The sequence below is a fragment of the Schistocerca gregaria genome, chromosome 2 (genome assembly GCF_023897955.1).
Source record: "Schistocerca gregaria isolate iqSchGreg1 chromosome 2, iqSchGreg1.2, whole genome shotgun sequence".
Classification (NCBI taxonomy): Eukaryota; Metazoa; Arthropoda; class Insecta; order Orthoptera; family Acrididae; genus Schistocerca; species Schistocerca gregaria.
The window spans coordinates 686135245-686163233 of record NC_064921.1 but is presented as its reverse complement, the minus strand read 5'-3'; the positions used below and the strand labels follow the sequence as shown (position 1 = coordinate 686163233).

Here is a 27989-nt window from a genome sequence, read left to right as displayed (position 1 = left end):
TACATTTACCGAGGAGTCAAGCAGCATATTGCTCCCTCCTACGTATATCTCGCGAAGAGACCACGAGGATAAAATCAGAGAGCCGGCCATAGTGGCCGAGCGGTTCTAGACGCTACAGTTTGGAGCCGCGCAACCGCTACGGTCGCAGTTTCGAATCCTAACTCGGGCATTGATGTGTGTGATGTCCTTAGGTTAGTTACGTTTAAGTAGTTCTAAGTTGTAGGCGACTGATGACCTTAGCAGTTAAGTCCCATAGTGCTCAGAGCCATTTGATAAAATCAGAGAGATTAGAGCCCACACAGAGACATACCGGCAATCTTTCTTTCCACGAACAATACGAGACTGGAATAGAAGGGAGAACCGATAGAGGTACTCAAAGTACTCTCCGCCGCACACCGTCGGGAGGCCTGCGGAGTATGGATGTAGATGTAGAAATAATCTGTACACCCATATAGAGAACAGTCTCTGTGTGTTTAGCTGTTACGTGTAGAACGAGGCAGTGATACTGATGCCTGGTGCGTGAGTGCGGCGCTGTCCGTGTGCCGCAGGTGGGGGAGGCGGCATGCTGAAGGCGGGCGGGCGCGGCAAACGCGGCCTGTCGCAGCGGTCGCGCGTGCTGCGCGAGCGCGCCGGCCTCAGCTTCTTCCTGGTCGTCATGTTCTTCGCCGTCTTCGGCGTCATCGTGCTCACCGAGGTGCTGCTGATCGACGAGCGCGGCCGCGGCGGCGGCGTCGGCGTCGGCGGCAGGCACGGCGCCGGGTACGCCGGCCGCACGCACGGCTTCGCCGACCGCCCCGACTACGAGGACAACCACGGCCTGCTGCCGGTGAGCGCCGACCTTCCTCACCCTACCTGTGCGCCGGCCATGCGTCTTTTTGTGTTTCCGCTGACACCTCTTGACAACACTAGCACAGTAGAAGCTGACACGGACACAAACTTGGGAGCCACAGGCAATGCTTGAAGGGGACAAAGCGACTATTGTAATTAATGTACGCGTTAACAGTTAAAACACCAGTCTGGACTATTGTCAATACTACCTTTCAGCCTATAGCAATATATTACAGGAATATTTACAAATATGGACCCAATTTAATTCGTTTGCATTTCATGAAGTGTAAACTGTACATGAACAGTCTATATACACTCCTGGAAATGGAAAAAAGAACACATTGACACCGATGTTTCAGACCCACCATACTTGCTCCGGACACTGCGAGAGGGCTGTACAAGCAATGATCACACGCACGGCACAGCGGACACACCAGGAACCGCGGTGTAGGCCGTCGAATGGCGCTAGCTGCGCAGCATTTGTTCACCGCCGCCGTCAGTGTCAGCCAGTTTGCCGTGGCATACGGAGCTCCATCGCAGTCTTTAACACTGGTAGCATGCCGCGACAGCGTGGACGTGAACCGTATGTGCAGTTGACTGACTTTGAGCGAGGGCGTATAGTGGGCATGCGGGAGGCCGGGTGGACGTACCGCCGAATTGCTCAACACGTGGGGCGTGAGGTCTCCACAGTACATCGATGTTGTCGCCAGTGGTCGGCGGAAGGTGCACGTGCCCGTCGACCTGGGACCGGACAGCAGCGACGCACGGATGCACGCCAAGACCGTAGGATCCTACGCAGTGCCGTAGGGGACCGCACCGCCACTTCCCAGCAAATTAGGGACACTGTTGCTCCTGGGGTATCGGCGACGACCATTCGCAACCGTCTCCATGAAGCTGTGCTACGGTCCCGCACACCGTTAGGCCGTCTTTCGCTCACGCCCCAACATCGTGCAGCCCGCCTCCAGTGGTGTCGCGACAGGCGTGAATGGAGGGACGAATGGAGACGTGTCGTCTTCAGCGATGCGAGTCGCTTCTGCCTTGGTGCCAATAACGGTCGTATGCGTGTTTGGAGCCGTGCAGGTGAGCGCCACAATCAGGACTGCATACGACCGAGGCACACAGGGCCAACACCCGGCATCATGGTGTGGGGAGCGATCTCCTACACTGGTCGTACACCTCTGGTGATCGTCGAGGGGACACTGAATAGTGCACAGTACATCCAAACCGTCATCGAACCCATCGTTCTACCATTCCTAGACCGGCAAGGGAACTTGCTGTTCCAACAGGACAATGCACGTCCGCATGTATCCCGTGCCACCCAACGTGCTCAACAAGGTGTAAGTCAACTACCCTGTCCAGCAAGATCTCCGGATCTGTCCCCCATTGAGCATGTTTGGGACTGGATGAAGTGTCGTCTCACGCGGTCTGCACGTCCAGCACGAACGCTGGTCCAACTGAGGCGCCAGGTGGAAATGGCATGGTAAGCCGTTCCACAGGACTACATCCAGCATCTCTACGATCGTCTCCATGGGAGAATAGCAGCCTGCATTGCTGCGAAAGGTGGATATACACTGTACTAGTGCCAACATTGTGCATGCTCTGTTGCCTGTGTCTATGTGCCTGTGGTTCTGTCAGTGTGATCATGTGATGTATCTGACCCCAGGAATGTGTCAATAAAGTTTCCCCTTCCTGGGACAATGAATTCACGGTGTTCTTATTTCAATTTCCAGGAGTGTACAAATGAAAGGAGGAAATTTGGAAGGTTTTTCTTTTTCTACATGGCAAACATGTGAGCAGCAGCCAGTCTCGCACCACACGCTAATAAGCAGGGCTTGAGTTCGCCGCAGCAGTGACACGATTGCTCCCTTTGGCCAGAACTGTTTGTAGAGGCGGGATGTAAACGGCCTCCTTAACAGTCCCGCAAGGTAAGGTCACACTGCGTGACATCACCAGATCTCGGTGGCCAGAAGTGTAGAGCCACGTCTTGAATCCTCAAACATGAAGGTGCCAGTGAAGCAGAGTTCCAACCAGTTACAAACTGAAGTATTATGAATCTTCGGTAAGTTGAGGAAAAAAGCCATTGTTGCAGTATGTCCAGGTATGTTATTCCATCTACTGTCCATTCCGCAAAAAAAAAGAAAAAAAAAACCTTACCACTAAGACGAAACTTAAGCCCATCGCTATAAATCAAGTGCGAGAGAAACGTATCATCTTCCAACAATTGCAACGTATCACCACAAATATCAGTACGCTCTTCTTTGTCATTCTGAAGGAGATCATGTGCAAGTTGTAAACCGTTGGGCTTGTTTAGCAAACACTGTCTCAGAACTTGTCATACCATCGTTTGACTTGCATGTGGACTGCTAACAAAAATGTCATTTAGACGTCTGACGTCATCCGCTGACAACTGCGGTAGGCCCGGGCTTTTTCTTTTGTAGAGTCATCTGCTTTAATGGTTCAAAAATGGTTCAAATGACTCTCAGCACTATGGGACTTAACATATGAAGTCATTAGTCCCCTAGAACTTAGAACTACTTAAACCTAACTATCATAAGGACATCACACACGTCCATGCCCGACGCAGGATTCGAACCTGCGACCGTAGCGGTCGCGCGGTTCCAGACTGAAGCGCCTGTAACCTCTCGGCCACTGCGGCTGGCCTGTTAAATGAAATAGCTTAAACCAACGGCTTGTGCTTTTCCTAGCTGGTGGTTCATTGCCGAATCGGAGGCGAAATGCCCCCTGCACTGTAGGTACCGTCCAGAAAACGTTTTTGCTGCATTGTATCCATCTTACTCAAAACTGCCTATTGACGCGAGTACCCCAGCGGCCCTTTACGCACCTATGTCCTAGCGATTATATACGCAACTAATGGTTAACAAAACAAAATTTTAGACCTTCTTCTTTTCTTTTGTATGTAGAGTATTCGTCCCATTTATATGTCATGAAACTCAAATTAATAAAATTGGGTCCATCTTTTTGAATAACCCTGTACAACCGTCATGGACTGAATAGAAAACGGGCGTACGAGTGCTCCTAGCAAAGCTACTTTCCAACGAGAAGATGTAGACGGTATTCATGGTAAAGACAGCTGAAAACCTTAAAAATACTTTTCAACTGCAAAACGTACAGCAGATGTTCCAGATCTGATTTTTTGTGGAGGCAGGGTATTTGCAACCGAATACCATGCTAGATGGTAGTGTCGCTGACACAGTCCAGACTGACAATATTTGTGAATGGCTTTCCAGTTTCGACATTTGCCTTACAGCTAAGAGTAATCTCCCACGAAAATATTAATCAGATCCTTGCGCTGGCAAACATTTGAAATTAAATTCTCGTTCAGTACATGTCAAACAAAAATATGAAAATACAGTAAATGTATTTGTTACGTGTGTACAGAGTAAAGTCGATGACTTGTTCAACATGTACAGTGTGCCTACGAGAAGTAGAGATATAAAGTTTGAATTACTCCACGAAGAAGTTATGTAATTAATGCTTATCATCGTAACGGCGTCGGACAGTACCTGGTTAGCGTCCACCTTGGTCAACGTTGCAAGATCCCGAGCGGACTTGTCAGAGCAGCAGCTCTGACCCCTTTACCCTGGGCACTGAGTTTCACTAGCTGGAAGCAGGAGCTAATTCTGCCGGCCCGCGCCCATGCTGGAGCTAGCTGCGTTATTCCTCTTGTACAGCATGCAAGTGTTGTTCAGTGCGCAAGTCTAGTAGGCGAGTGGCGGGACGTGGGGAGGAGGGGCGGGGAGGGAGTAGCCGAACCCACGGTCATTGGCGGTAACGAACTCTTGCGTGCAAACCGCGGCCGTCAGGGCTCAGCGCGTCTCGAGAGGCGAGCGATGCGGTGACGTCGGCATTCCCAGCCGATGGCCAGAGATGTGCCAGTTGCTCACGAATGCCGGACATTTGCCACGCCGGACATTTGCCACACTTGCCCCTACGCCAGGAAGCGATCCCTCAGGTAAGGGACGCCCTTCCTCGTACTTCTTCTGTCCGCTTTCAAACCGCTGTCTCCACATCTTACTCGATACAACCAGTACGTAAGGGACCTTCTTCTTCGACATCTTGGTGAAATGCAGATCTTCTTTACCGAAAGTACGTAAGGGACCTTCTTCTTCGACATCTTGGTGAAATACAGATCTTCTTTACCGAAATCGAAATATTTATATGTTTTGGGAAACGAAAGCAATTCCGACGATTATGTCAGTATGTAATTAGTTCTGCCAAGTATAAATATAGATCCCTCTGTCTGTATGGTAGCTTCCTTTCACGCTTACTGATTGCGATACAAACAGTCCATCGCCATGGGAGCAACAGGAAAGGAATGCTGTAAAGATAATGCGAATGTACGCTAATCATTTCTTTTTGATCGCTGCATTTGTGCCTAATTTAATTACTACAACTGCATGCCCAAAAGACAATAAGGAAAGAAGAAAAGGGTATGTGAATGTTTGAAAAGAAGAACTACATACTCCATAATAATTTACTCTCTAAAATCCGATATCCCTTCCGGGGAAACATTGGTTAATAAAGTGTAGCGGGACAATGTTCAAAGCATGATTGAAAGTACGTTCATAAACAGAGATAGGAACATCCATGATTGACATGTCATCTAAAGTCGACGTACAATTTTAAAATGTTATAAATAAAGAAATGAAGTAATACAAATTGCTATGCTTGTAACGTACGTTGTTGTTCTACATTGCTTAGCTCTGGTATTAACAGGGGCACAGAGAAAGCATCCTAGGTTTTGGAGGAGAAAGGTGTAATTGTAATGATCTCCACTCAACAGAAACAAGAAGCACAACTTAAGGAAAAATAATGTAATGTGTGTTCCAGCTCAGAAGCGACATTGAAGCAGGTAGTTCCTGTGACTTAGTATGGACAGAGGTTATATTCGGTAACCAGAATAAATTAATAACTTGCTCCTTTTACCAACCCCCGGTCTCTGATGAAACAGTCGCTGAACATTTCAAAGAAATTGCGAGTCTCATCGCAAATACGTACCCTACTCATACAATTATAGTTGGCAGTGACTTCAATCCACCTTCCGTATGTCGACAAAAATGCATTTTCAGACCCTACCGTAAATAGGAAACAACTTCCATAATTGTTCTAAATACTTTTTATAAAGTTATTTTGAACAATTAGTTCATGAGGCCATTCAAATTGTAAATGGTTACGAAAACACACTTGACCTCTTGCCTACAAAGAATCCTTAGCATCACGACGGGTACAGGGATTAGTGACAGACAGCCGTAGCGAGACTCAATTCCGTAACAGAGAAATTCACCAAAACTAAATGCGATATATATATATATATATATATATATAATAAAATTCGGTTGACGTCTTTCTAAGATACAGTCTCCAATCCTTCCAAACAATGTAAGTGAAGAACATATGTGGCTTAAGTTAAAAGAAATAGAATCAACAGCACTCGAGAGATTCATAAGAAATAAATTAATATCAGACGGAACTGATCCCACGTGGTACACAAAACACGACACAAAGCTGCTGCAGGAGCACCGAAAACGGCACGTATAATTTAGAAGAACGTAAAATCTCCAAGATTGGCGAAGTTTTACTGTGGCTCGAAATTTGGTGCGGATTTCAATGCGAGATGCATTTAATAGTTTCCACAACGAAACTGTCTCTAGAAATGTGGCGGAAAATCCATAAAGATTCTGGTCCTATGTTAAGAAAACCAGCGGAAAGGCTCAGTAAGTACCTTTACTGCGGGTTGGGCGGCGAGTGAGGAGAAGGAGGAGGAAGAAGGGGAGGGGGAGACAAGGGACCCAACCCTTCGGAGCAGGTAAAGTCGTGGCAAATGTCCGCACACCGTTGCTCAAGGGTACGGCACGAGTAATGTGTGATGCATCCTGCCGCATAAGCGGCTGGTAACGGAATCGGTGGCATCTGGGAAGCGAACCCCAGCCCATGACGTCTACGTGGTGGCGTCTTGTGACGGTAATCGCTAAGCAGGTCACTGCTTACAAAGGTCCTACTTCGACCCACGGTCCATAGGAGCTGATGCTGGGCCAGGCAATCCCATAGGATAGGGGTCGTGGAAGGCGGAGGAGCGATGACGCTTCTGCGGGCCTCAGGCGATAGCCTACTCCAAGAAGATTGCTAACCTGATGTTTCTTCTTACATGGACGGCCAGTACTTATCTGGCGCCAGGGTTAGGCGTGTTGATTACGTAGACGTTCGAGGCGTCACGTAGACCCCCTGTCGTGACGCTGCAGGTAAGTCCCCAATTTCAGTGACACTGGCGGTTGCCAACAGAATGGGCGTACTAGTGTACTGAGAGTGAGCGTGATGGTGAAATGCTGTGACAGATGCTAGCTGAAAACAGCTCGTTTATGACTGCAGTGACTCGCCCTGGCTAGCATCTCTGCAGCTTGTCTGCGGATACATGTGTACGTGTATTTAAATCCGAATACCACATTTCCATAGCATCGCTAGAGAAGCAAAAATAAAATGTTGCAGATTGCAGACAAAGTGTAGTATCGTGCTGTAATTCGTTTTCGGCAGCAGCAGACAAGGCCTGACTTTGTCTGGCCAATCCAGAAGGCTAAAGAACTCAACTACACAGCGGTTTCGCTTCTGCCGAAAAAGAATTTCAGTAGGATAATCCATTGTAGCAATGGGCTGCCCTTTCTTTTTCGGTTCATCTAGCTGCGTGCTACTGTATTGTAGCGCATCGACTTCAATGTATGCCGTGACTGCAGACATGTACACTTTCGGTCACATTAATGCGACCGCATGCCAGAAACCTGAATAACCACCTTTCGCTGTGTGGACCCCTGCGAGACGTGCAGGAAGGGAGTCAGTGAGGTTCTGGAAAATACCTACAGGGATGTGGAGCCATTATGATAGCAGCGCCTTGGCCAGCTGCGCTAGGTTTCTCGAATGAGAATCCGTGGTGCGAAAAGCCAGATTAAGGTGGTCCCACAGGTTCCCACCCTGGTGATTTTCGAAACACGCACCTACACTACGAGCTATGAGGCACGTTACGTTGGCCTCCTGGTAGATGCCACTGTCCCGAGGAAAATCAAATGGCACGTATGGGTGGACATGGCCCCCAAGGACAATGCGTACTTGATTCACTGTGACTTCCAGAATAACGAGATACTCAGGGAATGCCAGGAACTTACTTTTTCCAGACCGTAAAGCTCCATTCTCCGGCTTTAATCCTTCCGACGATAGATGCAGGATGTTTCCTTTCAGACTTTCCACGCCGTACACGCCAAAGGCCATCTGTCATGGAAGACGGCTGCCTGCTGTGGAGACCCATACGCAGCAACGTTTGCTAATAACATTTGAGAGGACACTGTGGGTAGCCCCTGGGTTCATCTAGACGGTCAGGGTTCCGACAGCTGCACGTCTATTCACCCGTACGAAACTCTGCAGCCGTCGTTCACCCCTTTCGTCTACTGCTACTGTTCAGCACAGTTGCCTCAGCGCCGGTTTTCGATAGCGCTATTTTGCCATGCACCGTATATTTTAATCATGCCAATATGCCAATGCTTTAGAGATTTAATCTGTTTCAGAAATGCTCCCACGCTTGGCCCAAAAGTCGATGATCATGCCCATTTGCACGTCAGATAAATAGGTTCATTTGCGCATTACGACAACTATTGCACTGTTTTCCGCATCCCCCGACACGATTTGTATACGCTCCACTGCGAGTAGTGTCGCCTGCCATATTATTGCACATTGACGACGAATATAGGCGGTGGTCACATTAATATGACTGTACCGTGTGCTTGCAAAATAAATAAATAAATAAAACTGATTTCAAAAAAATTGTGGTAAGGTTCTATGGGACCAAACTGCTGAGGTCATCCGTCCCTAGGCTTACACACTAATTAAACTAGCTTAAGCTAAGGACAACACACACACCCGCGCCCGAGGGAGAACTGGAACCTCCGACGGGAGAACCCGCGTGAACCATGACAAGGCACCAGACCGCACGGCTACTCTGCGCAGCAAAATTGATTACATGATTTTCCTGTGTCGACGATATAGTTAAAACTTTCTGATTACCCCTGCCACATTACAACCAATGGCAGGCGATGTGGTCGACGGTGACTGTTGAGGATCTGTGTGCCGTATGGCCGGCCGCTTTCTATGCAGATCACAGCCAGAGGCGTCGCCAACGAGCTGCGGCAAGAGACGTGCTCGCTGCGCCGTCTGGAGTTTCGTGCCGGAAACAGCCTGAGAAGTGCACAAATAGTTCGTGAGCAAAGTACCAAAGTTCTCGTTCGGTTCATTTCGATGCCTGAGAGCAAAGTAACTGAGTGACTAGCAAATACTACTCTCATTCAGAAGGTCGGTGGCTGAAACCACCATCCAGCCATCCTGACTAACGTTTGCCGCAATTTACCTAAATTGCTTAAAGCAAATGCCAACGTGGTTCCTTGGAAAACAATAGCTTTTCCTAATCATAAACAGAACTCTGTCTCCAATGACCACATCGTCGACGGGGCCTTAAATACAAGTATTTATTCTTTCGGAGTCTGGGGAGGAGCGATCTGTATGCGTTACCGCACGCCTTGGAGAGGCTTTAATAATGAAGAGAATCGATTCTGGGTTCGAATGCTGAAACGAAACCGTATACTTTCCTGGCGTGATAACTGATATTCTTGCGGAATGGAAATGATCCTAAACTAGACCTCCCTTATCCCCCTCTCCATCCCCCATCAACACCAGTCTGCACGCCTGAAAGAAAATACATTGCAATGGGCCAAAAAACCTGCATCTTCCTTACCTCCCAATGTAGTCTACATGTATATTCATATCCCAAAAGCCGCTTTAGTGTGTGTGTGGCAGGGCAGGCTTCACGTTATACTATCATTCCCCCCCTGCCTCTCGCAAGTTTTGTGTGCAGAGCCGCTGTAACACCCGTTATTCCCCTGATTTACTCATCGTGGGTCCTCTAGAAGTACTGGGCATTTTCTTATGGAAGAAACACTTTAGCGGTTTTAACTGCAAACTTCTCCGTAGTGGACAGCGCCCCTCTTGCAGGACCAGCCACTGCAGTGTGATAAACATCTCCGCGACGATATCGCGATTACTGAACAACTTGTCATTAAATGTACTTCTCATGTTTGTATTATCTCTGCCTACTCTACTAATCGTACAAGATAAGGATCTGGGAGACTGACAAGCAATACAAAACACTCAACTGAACAACGGTTTTGAAAGCTCTCGATTCCGTGACCGTAACGCAGTTCATTAGGATTCCTCCAATTAATCTCAGTCTGCCAATTAGCTTTTCTATCACAATTTTTATCTCGTCATTCCACTTTAAACTGCTACAAAAGCAGACTACCAGATATTCAACCATTGTTATAACGGACTTTTAGGCCCTGCCCCCTTGCTTGAAGAAAATAGTAATAAATTAAAGTTGACCTGCTCTCTTGCAAGAACACAAATTTTGTTTTCTTTTGCTCGATCTCCAAACACTTTTATCAGAACTGTGGCATCTTCAGTAGTTCTTCTTTTATTGTTCCTGAAACATATGCGCACAAAATTTATGTTATCTGAGCAACAACAAAATCTGGCATCAGTCTATTACAAACCTACAGAAAATTTTTGTGTGTGTATATTCCAGAAATAATTAAAGAAAATACCTACTGAAATACGTCACAACTCTGCTACATGACCTGCTACATCTCTACATGATTACTCTGCACTTCACGCATAAGTGGCTGGCAAAGAGTTCTTCGAACCACCTTCGGATTATTTCTCTTCGTCTCCACTATTTAACTGCGCATAAGAAGAATAAACATTTAAATATTTCCGTACCCGTTCTGATTTCTCTTTATTTTACTATGATGATCATTTCTGCCTATGTAGAGGGACACTAACAAAATACTTTCATATTCAGAGGAGAAATGTGGAGAATGAAATTTCGTGAAAGGCTCTCTCAGCAACTACAAACGCATTTTCTTTAATGATTGCCACCCTAACTCACTTATCATATCACTGATACCTACCCTATCTCGTGATAATACAAAATAAGCTGCCCTTCTTTGAACATTTTCGATATCCTCCGTCAATTCAATCTGGTAAGGATCACATACATCACAACAATATTCTAGCTGACAACGGAGAAGCGTAATGTAAACAGTCTCTTTAGAAGGCCTGTTGCGTCTTCTAAGTGCTCTGCCAATTAAACGTAGTCTTTGGTTTGACTTCCCAAAACATTATTATGTGCTCTTTCCAACAGAAGATGTTAGCAATTGTAATTCCTAGGTATTTAGTGTAACGGATTGCTTTATGTATTCGTGTGGATGACCTCACACTTTTCCTTATTGAGAGACAATTGCCACATTTCGCACCATTCAGTTATCGTATCTAAGCCATTTCTGAATTGGTTTTGAACTCCTGATGAGTTTACTAGACGGAAAATGACAGCGTCATCTTCAAGCATCATTTACCCAGATTGTCCCCTAAATCGGTTATTTAGGTTATTAACAGCAGAAGGCCTTTAACGCTTCTTTGAGGGAAGTCGGATGTCACATCTGTCTTGATGATTTCTTGTCGATTATTACGTACTGTGACCTTTTAGGAAGAAAATAACGGATATAGTCGCACAACTGAAGCGATATACCATAGGCACGTTAGTTGGATCGGTGTAAAAAAATCTTATCGCAGTCTAGAGATCTGGATTCAACTATAGATCCCCAGTCGATATCACTCATTACTTCGTGTGAATAAAGAGCTGTTTGTGTTTAACAAGAACGACATATTGTGTAATCGTTCTGACTGTGTGTCAGTAGACTGTTACCTTCGAGGTAATGCATAAACGTTCGAACACAACATATGTTTCAAAATCCTACTGCAAATCTGCGTTAGTGATATGGGTCTGTAATTCAGCGTTTCACTCCTATTTCCTTTCTTGAGTATTGGTGTCACCTGTGCAAATTTGTAACCTTGTGCTAAGGATCTTTCGTCGAGCGAACGGTTGTTATGATTCTTATGTGTGGGGCTGTTGTATCAGTACGCTCTGAAAGGAAACTTCTAGGTTTGCTGGAACTTCCTGGCGGATTAAAACTGTGTGTCGGGCCGAGACTCGAATTCGGGACCTTTGCCTTTCGCGGGCAAGTGCTCTATCAACTGCGCTACCCAAGCACGACTCACACGCCATCCTCACAGCTTTATTTCTGCCATTGCCTCGTCTCCTACCTTCCAAACTTCATAGAAGCTTTCTTGCGGTAGATAATAGAGCACTTGCCTGCGAAAGGCAAAGGTCCCGAGTTCGAATCTCGGTCCGTCACACAGTTTTAATCTGTCAGGAAGTTTCATATCAGCGCACAATCCGCTGCAGAGTGAAAATCTCATTCTGGAAGCATCCCCCAGCCTGTGGCTAAGCCATGTCTCCGCAAAATCCTATCTTCCAGGAGTGCTGGTTCTGCAAGATTTGCAGAAGAGTTTCTGTGAAGTTTGGAAGGTAGGAGGAGAGATACTGCCAGAACTGAAGCTGTGACGACGGGCAAAGGGCCCGAGTTCGAGTCTCGGCCCGGCCCACAGTTTTAATCTGCCAGGAAGTTTCATATCAGCGCACAATCCGCTGCAGAGTGAAAATCGCATTTTTGTTGGTATGCCGTCTGGACCGGAAACATACATTTGTTAAGTGCTTTAAGCTGCTTCGCTACACTGAGGAAATCTACTCCTAAAATACTCATGTTTGCAATTGTTCCCGATTCGAATTCTGGAGTATTTACTTGGTCTTCTTTGATGAAGTAATTTCGAGAAACTGTGTTTAATAGCTCCACTTTATCAGGTCTGTCATTGGCAATATTAGCATGGTTTGCGCAGTGAATAAATTGATTGTGTCTTGTTGCTGGTGAACTTTACATACGACCAGAATGTCTTTGGATTTTCTGTAAGATTTTGAGACAGAGTTTCATTGTGGAAGCTATTAAAAGCATCTCGCATTGAAGTCCGTGCTATGTTTCGAGTTTCGGTAAAACATCACCAATGTCAGAGATTTTGCGTTCTTTTAAATCTGGTATGCTTTTTTCGTTGCTTCTGCAACAATGTTCTTGCCTGTTTTGTGTGTCATTGGGCATCTGTCCCATATTTTATTAATCTCTTTGGTGTAAATATCTCAAGAGCCTCAGATAGTATTTCACTGAATTCAAGCCACGTCATGTTTACACTTACAAAGTTAGTTAGGAGGGAGTGGAGACATTCTCTTAGGAAGACGTCAAGCGAATTTTTATCTTCTTTTATATAGATATTTTTTGCGTTTACGTTTAGTGGATTTGGATGTTGCGGTAGTCAGTCTCGCTATAACGATCTTGGGCTCACTGAAACTGTCCCCGTCATAACGCTCAGGATTATTTGCTGCTAAGAGGTCAAGTATGTTTATCGCAACCATTTACACTTCGAATGGGCTCCTGAATTAATTGCTCAAAATAATTTCTGTGAAAGCATATATAAAAATTATTAACTGTATTTTATACCTACTACTGGCTTTGAATACGTGTTTTCGACAACAATTCGAGGGTAGATTGAAGTCATCATCACGAAGATTAATCTGACATTTAATTAACCATGACGTCAGGTACTCATAGAAATTGGGTGATCCATTGCACATAGAGTAGCGACGAGGTACTGCTCATTCGCTTCGTGTTGCAAACTAATCTAGTCTAGCTTCGTACGTTGAACGTTAAACAATGATATAATATTCTTAATGGCAAGTATCATACGTCAATTACGTATGCTTTGTGTGCTTTTGAAATCGTATTTCATGAATTACGCTCGCATGGGCAGCTGTTCAGAAACTTCCGCACCATCAAACAGCGACGGTCTGCATTTTGTTTTTACTGAATCAGATTTCTGACGGGGTGGGACTGATTGGAGTTAATGTAGACTTTTCGCTTGTGAAATTGTTGGTTAATGACTTATGACTGCACCTATTACTTCAATAGTGTACTGACCACATCAAATTTAGATATCTCTGTAAAGAAGAAAAAAGACAAGAAAGAAAGAAATCAGCAGAAAAGGACTGACCTAAGGCAGATTCACAGAGAAGCTAAATGGAAAGCTTCACACCAAACTGGCTTCGTAGACAGAAGTTAGAACTAATGCCATTCATTTAAAACAATTATGATTCACACACTTCGGGATTTTTCTCTCCGTACGTGGAAATGTAAAGTCCATAATGTGGCAGTATGTTTGGACGCTCTGAGTAACGTCCTCTGCAGCTGAAACTTTTAAAATCGTTTGTTCATCGAGCTTTCACTGTCACCATACAATACCACCCCTGTCTTCCGAATGTTCTGCACATCCCTATTAATGATAGCCAAACAAATTCAAGTAATTTAACGATAAGAGAGATATTTACTGCGATGGCGTCCTTGACAAACGATCGACAACGGTTACATACACTTACACTTCTAACTTCTTTTTAGAATCGCACCTAACATTCTCTCCCACTCCTTCTCTCTCTCCCTCTACCTCTCGTTCTCTTTCTCTACCTCTCCCTCCCTCCTCCTCTCGTTTTCTTTCTCTTCCTCTCTCCCTTCCTCTTTCTTTGTCTACCTTCCGACTGCTTCATTATTACGAGAAACCACCTTAATTAGTTTACTTGGAGTAAATATGTAGTGTAACCAATATGCAACTTTTTCACATATGATATAATTGTTGTGTCCGATGTCGACTGGGAACCAATCCTCCCGGAGGCGTCGTGTATAACAGAGGTCATAAAGAATTTTTGACAACACTGGACTCCCCATAAAGTGGTGATGTGAAATGTATCATCCGACATAAATTCGCAACCACTTGTAACAAAGTACCGATCATAAGCATGCAGGTTAACGTTCGCAAGAGTACCGATCACCACCACGCAGGATTAGCGTACGCAAGACGTGCTACTACACAACTTGTTTAAACGGGCACTACACATCTTCGTGAAGGTGTATGTGCTCTGAAACTGATGAGAATTTTGTAACTCTGGACTTGATGTAAATTTGACAGACGTGTTAGAAAACAACACACAAAAACGAGTAATAGGTTCTGCCGGTCAAAGCCGTTGTCTCATAAATCACAGTTTCTCATTGGGGAGCGAGTAGTCTGTTTCCTGAGTATTTGATAGGCAGCACTAACGTAAAGCATGTCGTGTGAACGGATTTCCCGGCAGTCCTTATCTCTCAGTACACTGAAGAAGTAGCCAAACGATAATCCGATTCGTGATTTGTAGATAATCTGTGCCATAATGAACCTTGGACTCTTCAGCGAAGTGAGCACTGGTTCTAAACTTCCTGAGATTTAAAACTGTGTGTTATACCGGGACTAGATCCCCAGAGCTTTGCCTATGGCGGACAGTGCTTTGTCCGACTTAGATATCCATACAAGAGTCACGACCTGCCATCTGCAGCTTTAATTTTGCCAGCATCTCCCTAGTATCTTCTCTAAAATTCTCCTGCACAACTTGTAGGACTTCTACTGCAGTAATAAATGACGTCGTGGGAAAATGGCACGTCCGCAGCGTAGAGGATTATTTCCAAAATGGCTCTTTTACTCTAAATCAGAGTTTGCGATTTTTGGAACTTCCGGCGGACTGAAACTGTGTGCCGTACCAACCATTATCCTATGGAATGTGGCTAAGCCGTTACTCTGCAGTATCATTTCTTCCAGGAGTGCGACTGAGACAAGGTACTTGAATTTGCGCGAGCGATAACCTGATTCGCTAACTTCAGTAATAAATAACTCGGGAACGGCGCAACGTACCGAATGTTTTTCTTAACAGTTATTTTGAGTACAACCTCCCCTGAAACACCCTCAAAAGCTTTTCAGACAGTTTCTAACCACCGAGGATACTACGTTTAAGGATAATTGTTTCTTGTTGGTTGTACTAAACATCAACAGCTGTAAATTTTTCTGTGGGAGTAAAACGTAACGACGTTTTTTTATGTTCCTCAGCTAATGTTATTAATAAAAGTCTACAATGTAATGTTTCCTATTTCTACCAATTGTTTATCGCCGTTGCCCGATTATCTACTTATGAAATTTTCTGTTAAACAGGGAAGAAATCAAATACAGCAACAGTGTAAAAACTAATTTTATTTAATTGGTTAGATGTGTGTAAGATCAGCATATAAAGCACTATGTAAAACCGATTGCAATTTCGGTAATCTAAGGCAAAATTTGTCATTACATCTTTTTAGCTCATTCATGCATGAACAATGATATGTACTCCGAAATCCGGTTGCAGAGGACAGAAAGATGACGACCTCACGTCCACTCCGCAGTACTTAATGAAATACTTCTGTGACAGGGTTATTGAGCTCCAAAAGCGCTGTAGGGAGCCTGCATAAATATTTTACTCCTTTCATTAGTTTGTTTTAATCGTTTATTTAGTAATATATGTAAACAAACACTTAAGTATTACAATTGCACCTATATGAAGGTAAATGTTTCTCTGTATCTTTGCTGTTCGACTATTTAAATTAACTGCCGACTGGCAGGGTCGCTTACTGACGTGGCAGCACGGCCGCTTGGTTGGTTTCTTGTGCACCGTACCAATGTGAACTGCAGAAAGACAGTGATTACTAGTGATTAAACTCTGAAGTGTTCGCTGGTCTTTCATTCCTAGACGTAATAAGATAAATTTCACGTATGCAAGGGAATCACAAATGTGAGTCGCTGGTGAAACAATGCGTGTGAACATCAGATTTCAATATTACAAGGACTGTGCTTTGATGTGAATAATCTTTGTACTGTGTAGTGTAGCTCAATGAAACGGAATGATTGCCGCCGAAAAGGACATCGTATAAACAACACACACTCCATAAACCCCACGTGTTTCAAATTGTGCACACTCTGCAACTGCAGTCCAAAAACATTAAGTTCTCGACAGCTGTGATGGTAAGGGAGGCTTATCGTTATCTGGGTCGTATACAGGGTGGTCCATTGATAGTCAGCAGGCCAAATATCTCACGAAATAAGCATCAAGCGAAAAAACTACAAAGAACGAAACTCGTCTAGTTTGAAGGGGGAAACCAGATGGCGCTATGGTTGGCCTGCTAGATAACGCTGCCATAGGTCAAACGGATATCAACTGCATTTTTTAAAATACGAACCCCCATTTTTATTACATATTCTTGTAGTACGTAAAGAAATATTAATATTTTAGTCGGGCCATCTTTTTTCACTTTGTGATAGAAGGCGCTCTAATAGTCACAAACATATGGCTCACAATTTTGGACGAACAGTTGGAAACAGGTAGCATTTTTAAATTAAAATACAGAACGTAGGTACATTTGAAGATTTCATTTAGGTTGTTCCAATGTGATACATCTACCTTTGTGAAATTAACATTTCTGAGAACGCATGCTGTTACAGCGCGATTACCTGTACATACCACATTAATGCAATAAATGCACAAAATGATGTCCGTCAACCTCAATGCATTAGGCAATACGTGTAACGACATTCCTCTCCACAACGAGTAGTTTGCCTTCCGTAATGTTCGCACATGCATTGACAATGCGCTGACGCATGTTGTCAGGCGTTGTCGATGGATCACGATGGCAATTATCCTACAACTTTTCCCACAGAAAGAAATCCGGGGACGTCAGATCCGGTGAACGTGCTTCGACGAGCAATCCACCCGTCATGAAATATGTTATTCAATACCGCTTCAACCGCATGTGAGCTATGTGCCGGACATCCATCATGTTGGAAGTACATCGCCATTCTGTCATGCAGTGAAACCTCCTGTAGTAACATCGGTGGAACATGACTAAGGAAATTAGCATGCATTACACCATTTACATTTCCGTCGATAAAATGGGGGCCAATTATGCTTCCTCCCATAATACTGCACCATACATTAACCCGCCAAGGTCACTGATGTTCCACTTGTAGTAGCCATCGTGGATTTTCCGTTGCCCAATAGGGCACATTATGCCGGCTTACGTTACAGCTGTTGGTGAATGACGCTTCGTCGCTAAAGAGAACACGTGCAAAAAATCTGTCATCGTCCCGTAATTTCTCTCGAGCCCAGTGGCAGAACTGTACACGACGTTCAAAGTCGTCGCCATGCAATTCCTGGTCCATAGAAATATGGTACGGGTGCAGTCGATGTTGACGTAGCATTCTCAATACTGACGCTTATGAGATTCTCACACAATTTGTCTGCTACTGACGTGCAGATTAGCCGCGACAGCAGTTGAAACACCTACTTGGGCATCATCATTTGTTGCAGGTCGTGGTTGACGTTTCACATGTGGCTGAACACTTCCTGTTTCCTTAAATAACGTAACTATCCGGCGAACGGTCCGTAGCTTTGGATCATGTCGTCCAGGATACCGAACAGCATACATAGCACACGCCCGTTGCACATTTTGATCACAATAGCCATACAACAACACGATATCGACCTTTTCTGCAATTATTAAACGCTCGATTTTAACACGGGTAATGTATCACGTAGCAAATACTGTCTGCACTGGCGGAATGTTTTTTTTCTTTATTGTGATTTCATTACCCTGCCCCATATGGGCAGGGGATGACTGTCAGTGGCACAATCCGCCGCTCTTCAGCCGAGTGACACTACAACTAAAACAAGAATAAAATGATCCATACATAAGGAGATAAAAAAGGGGAACATAAAACAGAGTAAGGTGAGAAAATGGAGGTAAAATATACACTGACATGGAGACGTTCATGAGGGACACTTAAAAAAAGCACCAGAAAGTTAAAAAAACAATTGGCCATTCTTCAAACACAGAGAAGACACTGAATGCGCAGGCATAGGTTAAAAGTCGGCCACAGTAATAAAAAGACTCCAGAACAACACACTTAAAACCCACTTGGAGCACACACGACGAACAATAAAACTGCCAGGTGGGACCTGCCGAGGGAAAATGTCAGAGAGTATGTGGAAGGAGGGGAGAGCAAGGGGCAGCTGGGGAAGCGGCGGGATGAAGGGAGGAGGGGCACCAGTGGGTTCACGAAGAGGCAGGAGACATATGGGGCGGGAGAGGAAGAGGGAAGACAGGGCAGGAGAGAGCGCAGAGACACTGGAAGGAGGCACAAGAGATGGAGGGGAAGTAGGAGGGGGAGGCCGCTCAGGAGGACGGAGGAGGAGGAGGAAAGGGAGCCCAGAGTAGGAGGCAGGAAGAAGGGGTTAGAGTTGGTAGGAAGGGTAGATGTCAGGGAGAAGCTACTCATCCAGGAGGGGTAGACGGTGGATGTTGTGTTGTGAAAGGAGATGGAGGGTGTGGAGATGGAGAGAGGATGGGACAAAACAGTAAAGGCGCGGGAACTGGTTGGGGGTTAAGAGGATGGGAGAAACCAAGGGGTGAGGGGGATCAAGGCGGGGGACAATATAGAGTGTGCGGGTGTGTTCAAGGAAAAGGAGAAGGTGGGGAAGGGGATGAGGTCGTAGAGGATGTGTGTCGGGGATGGAAGGCGGATGCGGAAGGCGAGGTGGAGCGCATGGCGTTGGAGGATTTGGAGGGCTTGATAGAACCGAGGAGGGGCGGAAATCCAAGCGACACTGGCATAACAGAGGGTGGAGCGGATCGAGGATTTGTAGGTGTGCAGGACGGTGGAAGGAGCGGAATGTTACGTGATACTACGTACTTATACGTTTGTGACTACTACAGAACCCTCTATCATAAAGTGAAAAAAAAGTGATTCAGCTAAAGCATTCACATTTCTTAACGTACTACACGAATATGTAATAAAAAAATAGGGGTTCCTATTTTAATAAAAACTCAGCTGATATCCGTTTGACCTATGGCAGCGCCATCTAGCGGACCAACTATAGCGCCATCTGGCTTCCCCCTTCAAGCTGGACGAGTTTCGTTCTTTGTAATTTTTTCATTTGACGCTTATTTCGTGAAATATTTGGCCCGGTCACGATCAATGGACCACCCTGTATACACGGTCCAGTCAGATGAATAAGAGCACTGCCTATGTTCGACATCAACGTGCAATAACTACTGGCAGACAGCAAGTGACAACACTAACAGTGGAAGGCGTCTAATGTGTGTCGGCGGACGCGGAATAGAGCGCAGTTGTCGTAAGGCGGAAACGGAGTGATTTTTCTGAAGTCCAAAAAGGGCATGATGATTGGATTTCGGTCCAAGGGAAGAAACGTTTACGAAAGGCGTAAGTTTGCAAACTGTTGGCGCGCCGGCGTGGTGAAAATATGACGTGCATGGCAAAATGTCGCTATCCAAACCGGCTCCGAGGCTATTCTGGTGCATTACGAGCCACAGATGACTGGGGTGCACGACGACTGCGGAGATGTGTACGTGCAACTGTCGAGCAGCTCAATGCCCAGATGAAGCAAGGGGGTACCGACAGTGTCTCATCAATGGCCGTTCAGCGAATGTTGCTGGGTATGGGCCTCCACAGCAGGCGCCTGGTTCGCAAACTCATGTTGTCTGCCGGTCGTCAGCGACGAAACGTGGAATTTGCACACTAGTACGTCCGCAGTTCGTGGTCGTGCGGTAGCGTTCTCGCTTCCCACGCCCGGGTTCCCGGGTTCGATTCCCGGCGGGGTCAGGGATTTTCTCTGCCTCCTGATGACTGGGTGCTGTGTGATGTCCTTAGGTTAGTTTTTTTTTTTTTTTTCACGTCAGTACCTCGACTTTACGTGCACTGAGTGGAGACATGTGGCCTTTTGAGATGAATCACGTTTTACTATACATCGGCGTGGGGCATCTGAAAGTAAACACCATGGAGCCACCACGTCGGCCGCAACCGCTCACTGTTTCACCAAACAGCTAATGTGTCTCTTCGAACCCCCGCCAAGCCTAGCTGGCATCCAGTGGGCAAGAGGCAACGGTCTATCTGGCCATGTGCAACTAAAAAAATACTGGCGCCCGCCAAAAAAAAAAAAAAAAAAATCTTGAATTAAAGATATGTTGGACAAACAGGGCCTGTATCCAACCAAGTCATCTGAGAACATTAATGACGTATTCAAAGTTTCAGTTACTTGAAAGTGGCAACAAAAGATAAAGTAGTGTGGAGGAAGTTAGCGGCCGCTAATTGGCTGGCACAAATATTCGATGAGTGCCCCAACCTGGTGGCGATAGCGCTAGAAAAAGTGAACTTCATCCTAGGAACTCGTGAGCTGGCGGGTAGGAGATGGAAGACGTACAACACTGGTGAAATACTGGATATAAATTACCTTTCCTCACTGGCGTTGGTTTTTCCTGTCTAGAAACAATTCGTGGTCCAGCAATTTTAGTGCATATAGCGTAAGATATAAATAATTCTTCCGAAAAATAAGTCAATAATGCTTTGAAGTTGGGGCGAGACAACTGCAATTAAAATAAGATTTTACCCGACTTAGTTTTGGTTTGAGTTGAGCACCTACTGGGAACCTTAGCATTTTTATTAGTTCCTGCTGATGCTACACATGCTGTATGCAGGTTGTGGGTGTATCATTTGCAGTATGAATGGCTACAGAGGTAAAGGTACAGGTGGGGGTCGATTGTGTTTCAGGAATACAAAGCAGATCTCGGTCTTCTGGTTTCCACAGGTTATGTAAACCGCACGTGAAAGCAAAATACAGCACACAGGGCACTTACACCCTCACAATAGTCAGCGTTAAACTTACAACAAATGCGGGAATTACGGTTTTCGGGTAGAAAGTGAATAGTGGAGAGTCTAGGAATTAGGCAGTCAACACTACCATTTTGCATGTGTGAACTGCTTCACCGGCTGTCTTATACAACAGAAAAATTACTATAGGCAAGAGTCGTGTTTGATTGTACTGTCCGTTAGCAATGCGATGGTGGTCTACACAGCATATTGCTCTTCGCTACGTGTATCATGGTGTGGAAACGATAAACGAACAGATATATTCATCATGCATTGTGAAGTGATGTGTAATGAATCAGCCTCTCATTATTGTCAGACGGCTCACGGTTTGAGCGCATACTGTAATTATACAGCAGTGCTGTATTCGCAATGAAGCAGATTGACCTCACAATGTAAGCCTGATTAGTGTACTATGGATAAGCGTACTGGCAGATTAAAACTTTGTGTCATACCGGGTCTCGAACTTGGAGCTTAGTCTATGGCGCAGAATGCTCTTTCCAACTAAGCTGTCCAGGTACGACATACGACCTGCTCTTACAGCTTCAATTCTGCCAGTATACATCTCCTACCTTGCGAAATTTCCTGAATGAAGCTTTTTTTCACCTAGATTAAATTTATCACTTCCGAAAAAGGCGCATTTTAACTCGTAACGAGCATGAGGTAAATCACGGATCACCAGATGCCTGTGAATTACGCATTTCAGCGCATGCACTGCTTGAATTTGCTCACGCAATGACCTGATTGGCCAAGATCAATGCTAAATAACTCGGAAACGGCAATACGTCTCGAATGTTTTTCTTGATAATTCTTTCTCTGCACAGCCTTCATTGCAACACATTAACAAGCTTTTGAGGCAGTTTACGACTGGCCTGTATAGGTAAAACCGAAAAACGTCGTTACTCTAACGAGACAAATCTATGTAGCGCCTTCGTCACTGTCGATATGTTCCTCAGAAATCCATGTTTGGGCTAGTTATGATGACATCTAGTTTGTCGTCATTAAGAAGAAGGTGTTCTTATTTCCTCAGTAGTTACTTTAAACGCTGTTTCTGTTTTAAACATTCATGTGGCCTCCAGCTTTCCGCCACGATGTGTATTTATTTCCCTGAGGAAATTCGCGTCTGAGGAGTCCAGGACGATGAGAATCTCTTCGTCAGGCAGGAACTTCCGACAGCACCAATCAACCGTGAAATTGCTTTGGTGAAATACGAACCTACTGGCGCCACGCCATAGCCACCGAAAGCTGTGTACCTTGTAAGAAATCCACACAGATGTCTTTCCCACAAGCGTCTGCAAGTGGTTTCACACAAATAAGCGTTGTCTACGTTAAACGTGGAAATCTATACAAACGTTAGCCTGACGGTTCTTTCTATATATGGTACGGTTGTCTAACATCACAAAGAAATTAAACAGCCAATAATGAATGTATTACACAGCATTTCGGGATAGGGAGAGTAAGATTTGTGCATAGTGAGCTCCAGTTGGTGTGGGATTAAACACGTGTCGGGAAACGTTTCATAATTCAATATATTTATATGATGTAGATTTGCCTCTTTCATGCTCGGATGAGTCCCTTTACTACGTGAGCTGTACAATCAAACTACAATCGTCAAATCTAGAAGTTCGAAATAAAATCCAAGTTCGTACGTGGCACGTGCCTCTGCTCTATTTGCAATGCTGTTGAAGTGAATATGTTAACACCGATCTACATGGGCTGTTGTCGATAGCTACTTTCTGTTAGAAAATGACTAATTTATAGAAATTTGACACTGATAACATTGCAGTAGATCTCACCTGTAAACAAGATTGCGTAGCGTCCACTAGCTATCCAGCACAGCAAAATGTGTGAGGATGTGAAGGATTAAGATAAGGGATTTGCATTCGTGGAAAGCAGCTAAGCGGCCGTATTATTTTTTGATCTAATTTTTCTATGACTCTCCAAAATCATTTCATTTCTAATGTAGTAAAATGTTGCAATGCTCTTTGAACGCCAAAATGTTATGGCTGCTACTCTGATTTTAAGCACTGAACATTGAGACTTTAATATTTGCAATAGTTAATGATGTATTTAGTTCATGCTGCAGACTTCAATTAATTCATTTCACTACAAGCCAATTAAAACATGCTACATTGTTTATGGAACAGAAGTGAGAGAAATGTGAGGCAAAAACGTGGGGGTGTCAGACAACAGGTAGTGTATGTAATGAATCAGTGCCAGTAAGCATAAACATTATTTTATTTACTACAACTAACTTACCGTTAGCAATAAGCATAAACATTATTATATTTATCAAAAGTGAATCACTTAGCGAAACAAGTATTGACCAGTTGTTCACAGCGCAAGATACCCTCAGGGCGCCTTTCAAGGCCTTACAAGTCAATCATGCTGTAAGGGATTAGGTGCCTCGTTTAGTCTGTTTGGGCTACAACCTATGCCCAATCCCCCAAAGAGGTTCCTCCACAACAAAATTAGAATAAAAAACTATTTTTTTTAATACTGTGGTGCAGTTCACTCCTCTGCCCCACAGCCACTAAATTGTAAAGAGGCGTAGAAACATTATTAAGACGACACCAACCAATCAAGCAATCACCAGAGTGAATTCAATTAGAACCTCCTGTTAGATCAAGTCAAGAAAGGACAAAAAGGGGTATATGAATCAGTAATACAAAGCGTTCGTTTATATGGTGCGGAATCCTGGAAAATGACTAAACGAAATACAAGATTTGAAGCCGTGCATGGGGATTTTTTGAAAAGCCGCAGAGATTCACGGCAAGAAAGATCCCAGATGAAGAAATCAGAAACCGAATGAAAACTCCCACGTACGTCATCAAAGTGGTATAAAAACGGCGTTTAAAATGTTATGGGCATGTGAAGAGTCTGACGAGACCGACAAAAGTTAGCAATCTCTATACAAGAAAAATAGGGCAAGACGATGTACAGGATTGAAAAATCGAGGGTATGCAACAAATAAATTTGAAAGATGATATACACAAGGACTGAGACGGTTGGGTACTAGGTTGCTGGAAATGGCATAAAAGACCTATAAACAATTCACAATGAAACTTAATTATTTTGAATGGATTTATTTGGCTGAATTTTTCCATAGAGAGCTGAATGAAAAATCCGTCGTCACTGCTAAAACCTAGAGCTCTCTCGCTCGAACTCCCAGCGGCCCCTTGTCACACTTCAGTTTTTAATGTCGAGGTCTATCTAAGAATATAGATATCTTTTATGATCAGAAGCAGCAGTGGAAAAAGGACATTTTAAAAGTAGACTTGAAAAAGGCTTTGTACCTTTATGTTAGAAGACAGATTCAATTTTTTGGTGTCACTCATTAATGAGTGTCAAATAAGGCCTACTAAATTATGAAGATATTATAAGTAGCTTATGTAGTATCACGTGTAAAAGCTTAACAATACTTCAATAAGATTATATGAGACTTTCGTTCCAAGGCTGATTATCTGGAAAATATTGTACACACATGAAAAAAAGTTTTGCGTCGCCCCAGTTCCCAGAAATCATGAAGATAGACGTTGACTGTAGATATCGTATCACAGACACAGTTCCTTTGAATGTTCAGAGATGTCACTAAACCGGCCCAAAGATGTAAACAACCATGTATGAGCAGCGGCTATTAGACGGAGGGGATCCAACAGCCGATCAATTCCAGTCATTCCACCAGGAAGGAGGTACACGGCTCGTGTTGTCTGTAGTGCAACCATGCCTAGATGGTCAATACCGCGGTTCGATCGCGTCCGCATTGTTACTTTGTGCCAGGAAGGGCTCTCAACAAGCAAAGTGTCTAGGCGTCTCAGAGTGAACCAAAGCGATGTTGTTCGGACATGGAGGAGATACAGAGAGACAGGAACTGTCTATGACATGCCTCGCTCAGGCTGCCCAAGGGGTACTAATGCAGTTGATGACCGCTACGGATTATGGCTCGGAGTAACCCTGACAGCAACGCCACCATGTCGAGTAATGTTTTTCGTGCGGCCACAGGACGCCGTGTTACGACTCAGTGTACGCAATAGGCTGCATGATGCCATGATGCGCAACTTCACTGCCAACGTCCGTTGCAAGGTCCATCTTTGCAACCACGACACCATGCAGTCCGCTACAGATGAGCCCAACAACATGCCGAATGGACCGCTCAGGATTGTAATTACGTTCCCTTCACCTTTGAGTGTCGCATATGCCTTCAACCAGACAATCATCGGAGACATGTTTTAAGGTAACCCAGTCAGGCTGAACGCCTTAGACACACTGTCCAGCGAGTGCAGCAAGGTGGAGGTTCCCTGCTGCTTTGGGGTGGTATTATGTCGGGTTGACGTACGCCGCTGGTAGTCGTGGAAAGCGCCGTAACGGCTGTACGATACGTGAATGCCATCCTCCGACCGATAGTGCAAATATATCGGCTGCATATTGGCGAGGCTTTCGCCTTCATGGACGACGATTCGCGCCCCCATCGTACACATCTTGTGAATGACTTCCTTCGGGATAATGACATCGCTCGACTAGAGTGGCCAACATGTTCTTCACACATGAACCCTATCTAACATGCCTGGGATGGATTGAAAAAGGGCTGTGTATGGACGACGTGACCCTTCAACAACTATGAGGGATCTACGCCGAATAGCCGTTGAGGAATGGGACAATTTGGACCAACGGTGCCTTGATGAACTTGTTGATAGTATGCCATGACTCAGAGTGTACGCAATAGGCATCAATGCAAGAGGATGAGCTTCTGCGTATTATAGGTACCGGTGTTTACAGCAGTCTAGACAACTTCTTCTGAAGCTCACGCTCTATGGTTGTACAACATGCAATGTGTAGGTTTCATGGGCAGTAAAAAGGGCGGAAATGATGTTTATCCTGATCTGTATTCCAATTTTCTGTACAGATTCCGGAACTCTCGGAACCGAGGTGATGCAAAACTTTTTTTCCTGTGTCTATTTCAATTACACATAGGAACATCTGCTTGATGTGGGGTGACATAGTCGCTGTGAAGGTGGCAGTGACCCGTTGTCGTGAAATTCTGTAAATACCATGATAGTCTCTGCTCGCAAATGTTTCCTTATTCTATTACTGGTTTACTTCCATGGTTTACCGACTTATCAGCCTACCATTAGATGATCAAGAAATACGCTAGGAAACAAATATACTAAATCAAATAGCCGTAGCAAACTGGTGCACAGAAAGTTTTGTCACATGTCCATACAAGAAAATAAAAAAGAGCAATACAGATCCTCATGAGCACTGAAAACGGTAAACAGTAAGCAGAAATTTGTTAGCGAAGGGATACTGCTGACAAATTTTTCAGCAGTAAGCGAACCAATTGAAGAATACAACCATCGGATGCGGTTTTCAACTAAGCAACATTCTAAAAATGCAGCTTCGACATAAAACAGGTGACAAACATAGTAAATTTTTGAATTCGATGTCTATAGAATTCAATGCAGTGATTGTGAAAGTTTATCTTGGACTGATGCGCAGAAATTTTAAAATTAATTTCAAGGAATAGACAAATCCAAAAAACAGCACTGCGATTGGACAACTCTTGACCGCGCACAAACGTACCCATTAACTAAGGTAGGCTACAATGTGCAGGCTGTACACACTGCGCCTAATCGACGTCTATTGAATGTATTGGCCGCGCGGAGTGACTGCGTGGTTTGAGGCGTCGTGCCACGGATTACGCGGCACCCTCCCACCGGAGGTTCGAGTCCTCCCTCTGGCATGGGTGTGTGTGTTGTTCTTAGCATAAGCTACTTTAAGTTAACTTAAGTAGGGTGTAAGGCAGGGGACCGATGACCTCAGCACTTTGGTCCGTTAGGAATTCACGTACATTTGAACATCTGAATGAATTGGAGGAACTAGAGATTTATGGGAACAAGAAACGCCACATCTATAAACTAGGTAATGAACAGAATGAATTTGCACCCCACGACTATTTTGTCGTTATATAAGAGGCTATTGAAGGACTTGTATACTGTTGTAGCTCTGTTTGTCCCCCGGCCCTGTGCTGCCTGCGTTTCCTTGTCTTGGATTCGGCAAGTCTAGCGTTCCCGCAGGCTTTTTATCTTGTTTTGAGACGCTGCTTTCATTTCGCTTAATTGTGCACTCAATCCGTCACAGATAACCACTGGGAACTAGCTTTTATAATGTTAAATGACATGTCATTATGTTATCTTTGTTTACGTTTTTACAACTTTTACTAATTGCTTTTCAGATTCCGTAAGTTGACATTACGTCTTCGCCCCACGTCGCCTGCGGTTTCTTAGATTTTCTCTTAGTATGCAAGCTGTGTCAGTGACTTCTTTATCATACGACATGCTGTTGTCAAATAACTTTATTGCACTGTATATTTCACAGATACTTATTTGCAGCTGCCTCGCATAATTTTAATCTAATATTTCTCTTTGGACCCATGTTACAAGTTTAGCTCTTCCTTCAAGTGCATTTAATGTATCCGACTTAGTTTTGTGCAAAATGTTTTTTACATTTCGGACAGTGTATCACGCTGTTGCAAACTGCCTTCGGCCAGCGACATTTAGCGGCTACGC

The 27989-nt window shown here is 44.6% G+C and overlaps 1 protein-coding gene across 4 annotated transcripts in view; it reads left to right on the top strand.

Moving 5' to 3' along the window:
- The window catches only part of LOC126334765 (uncharacterized), a 1160035-nt gene that overhangs the window by 909612 nt on the left and 222434 nt on the right, over positions 1-27989 (top strand). For all 4 annotated transcript variants that reach the window (XM_049997344.1, XM_049997343.1, XM_049997345.1 and 1 more), the window contains one exon: positions 549-826. In XM_049997344.1, the coding sequence (XP_049853301.1) occupies positions 563-826 (264 nt within the window). In that variant the 5' untranslated portion in view covers positions 549-562. The remainder of the gene's footprint in view (positions 1-548; positions 827-27989) is intronic.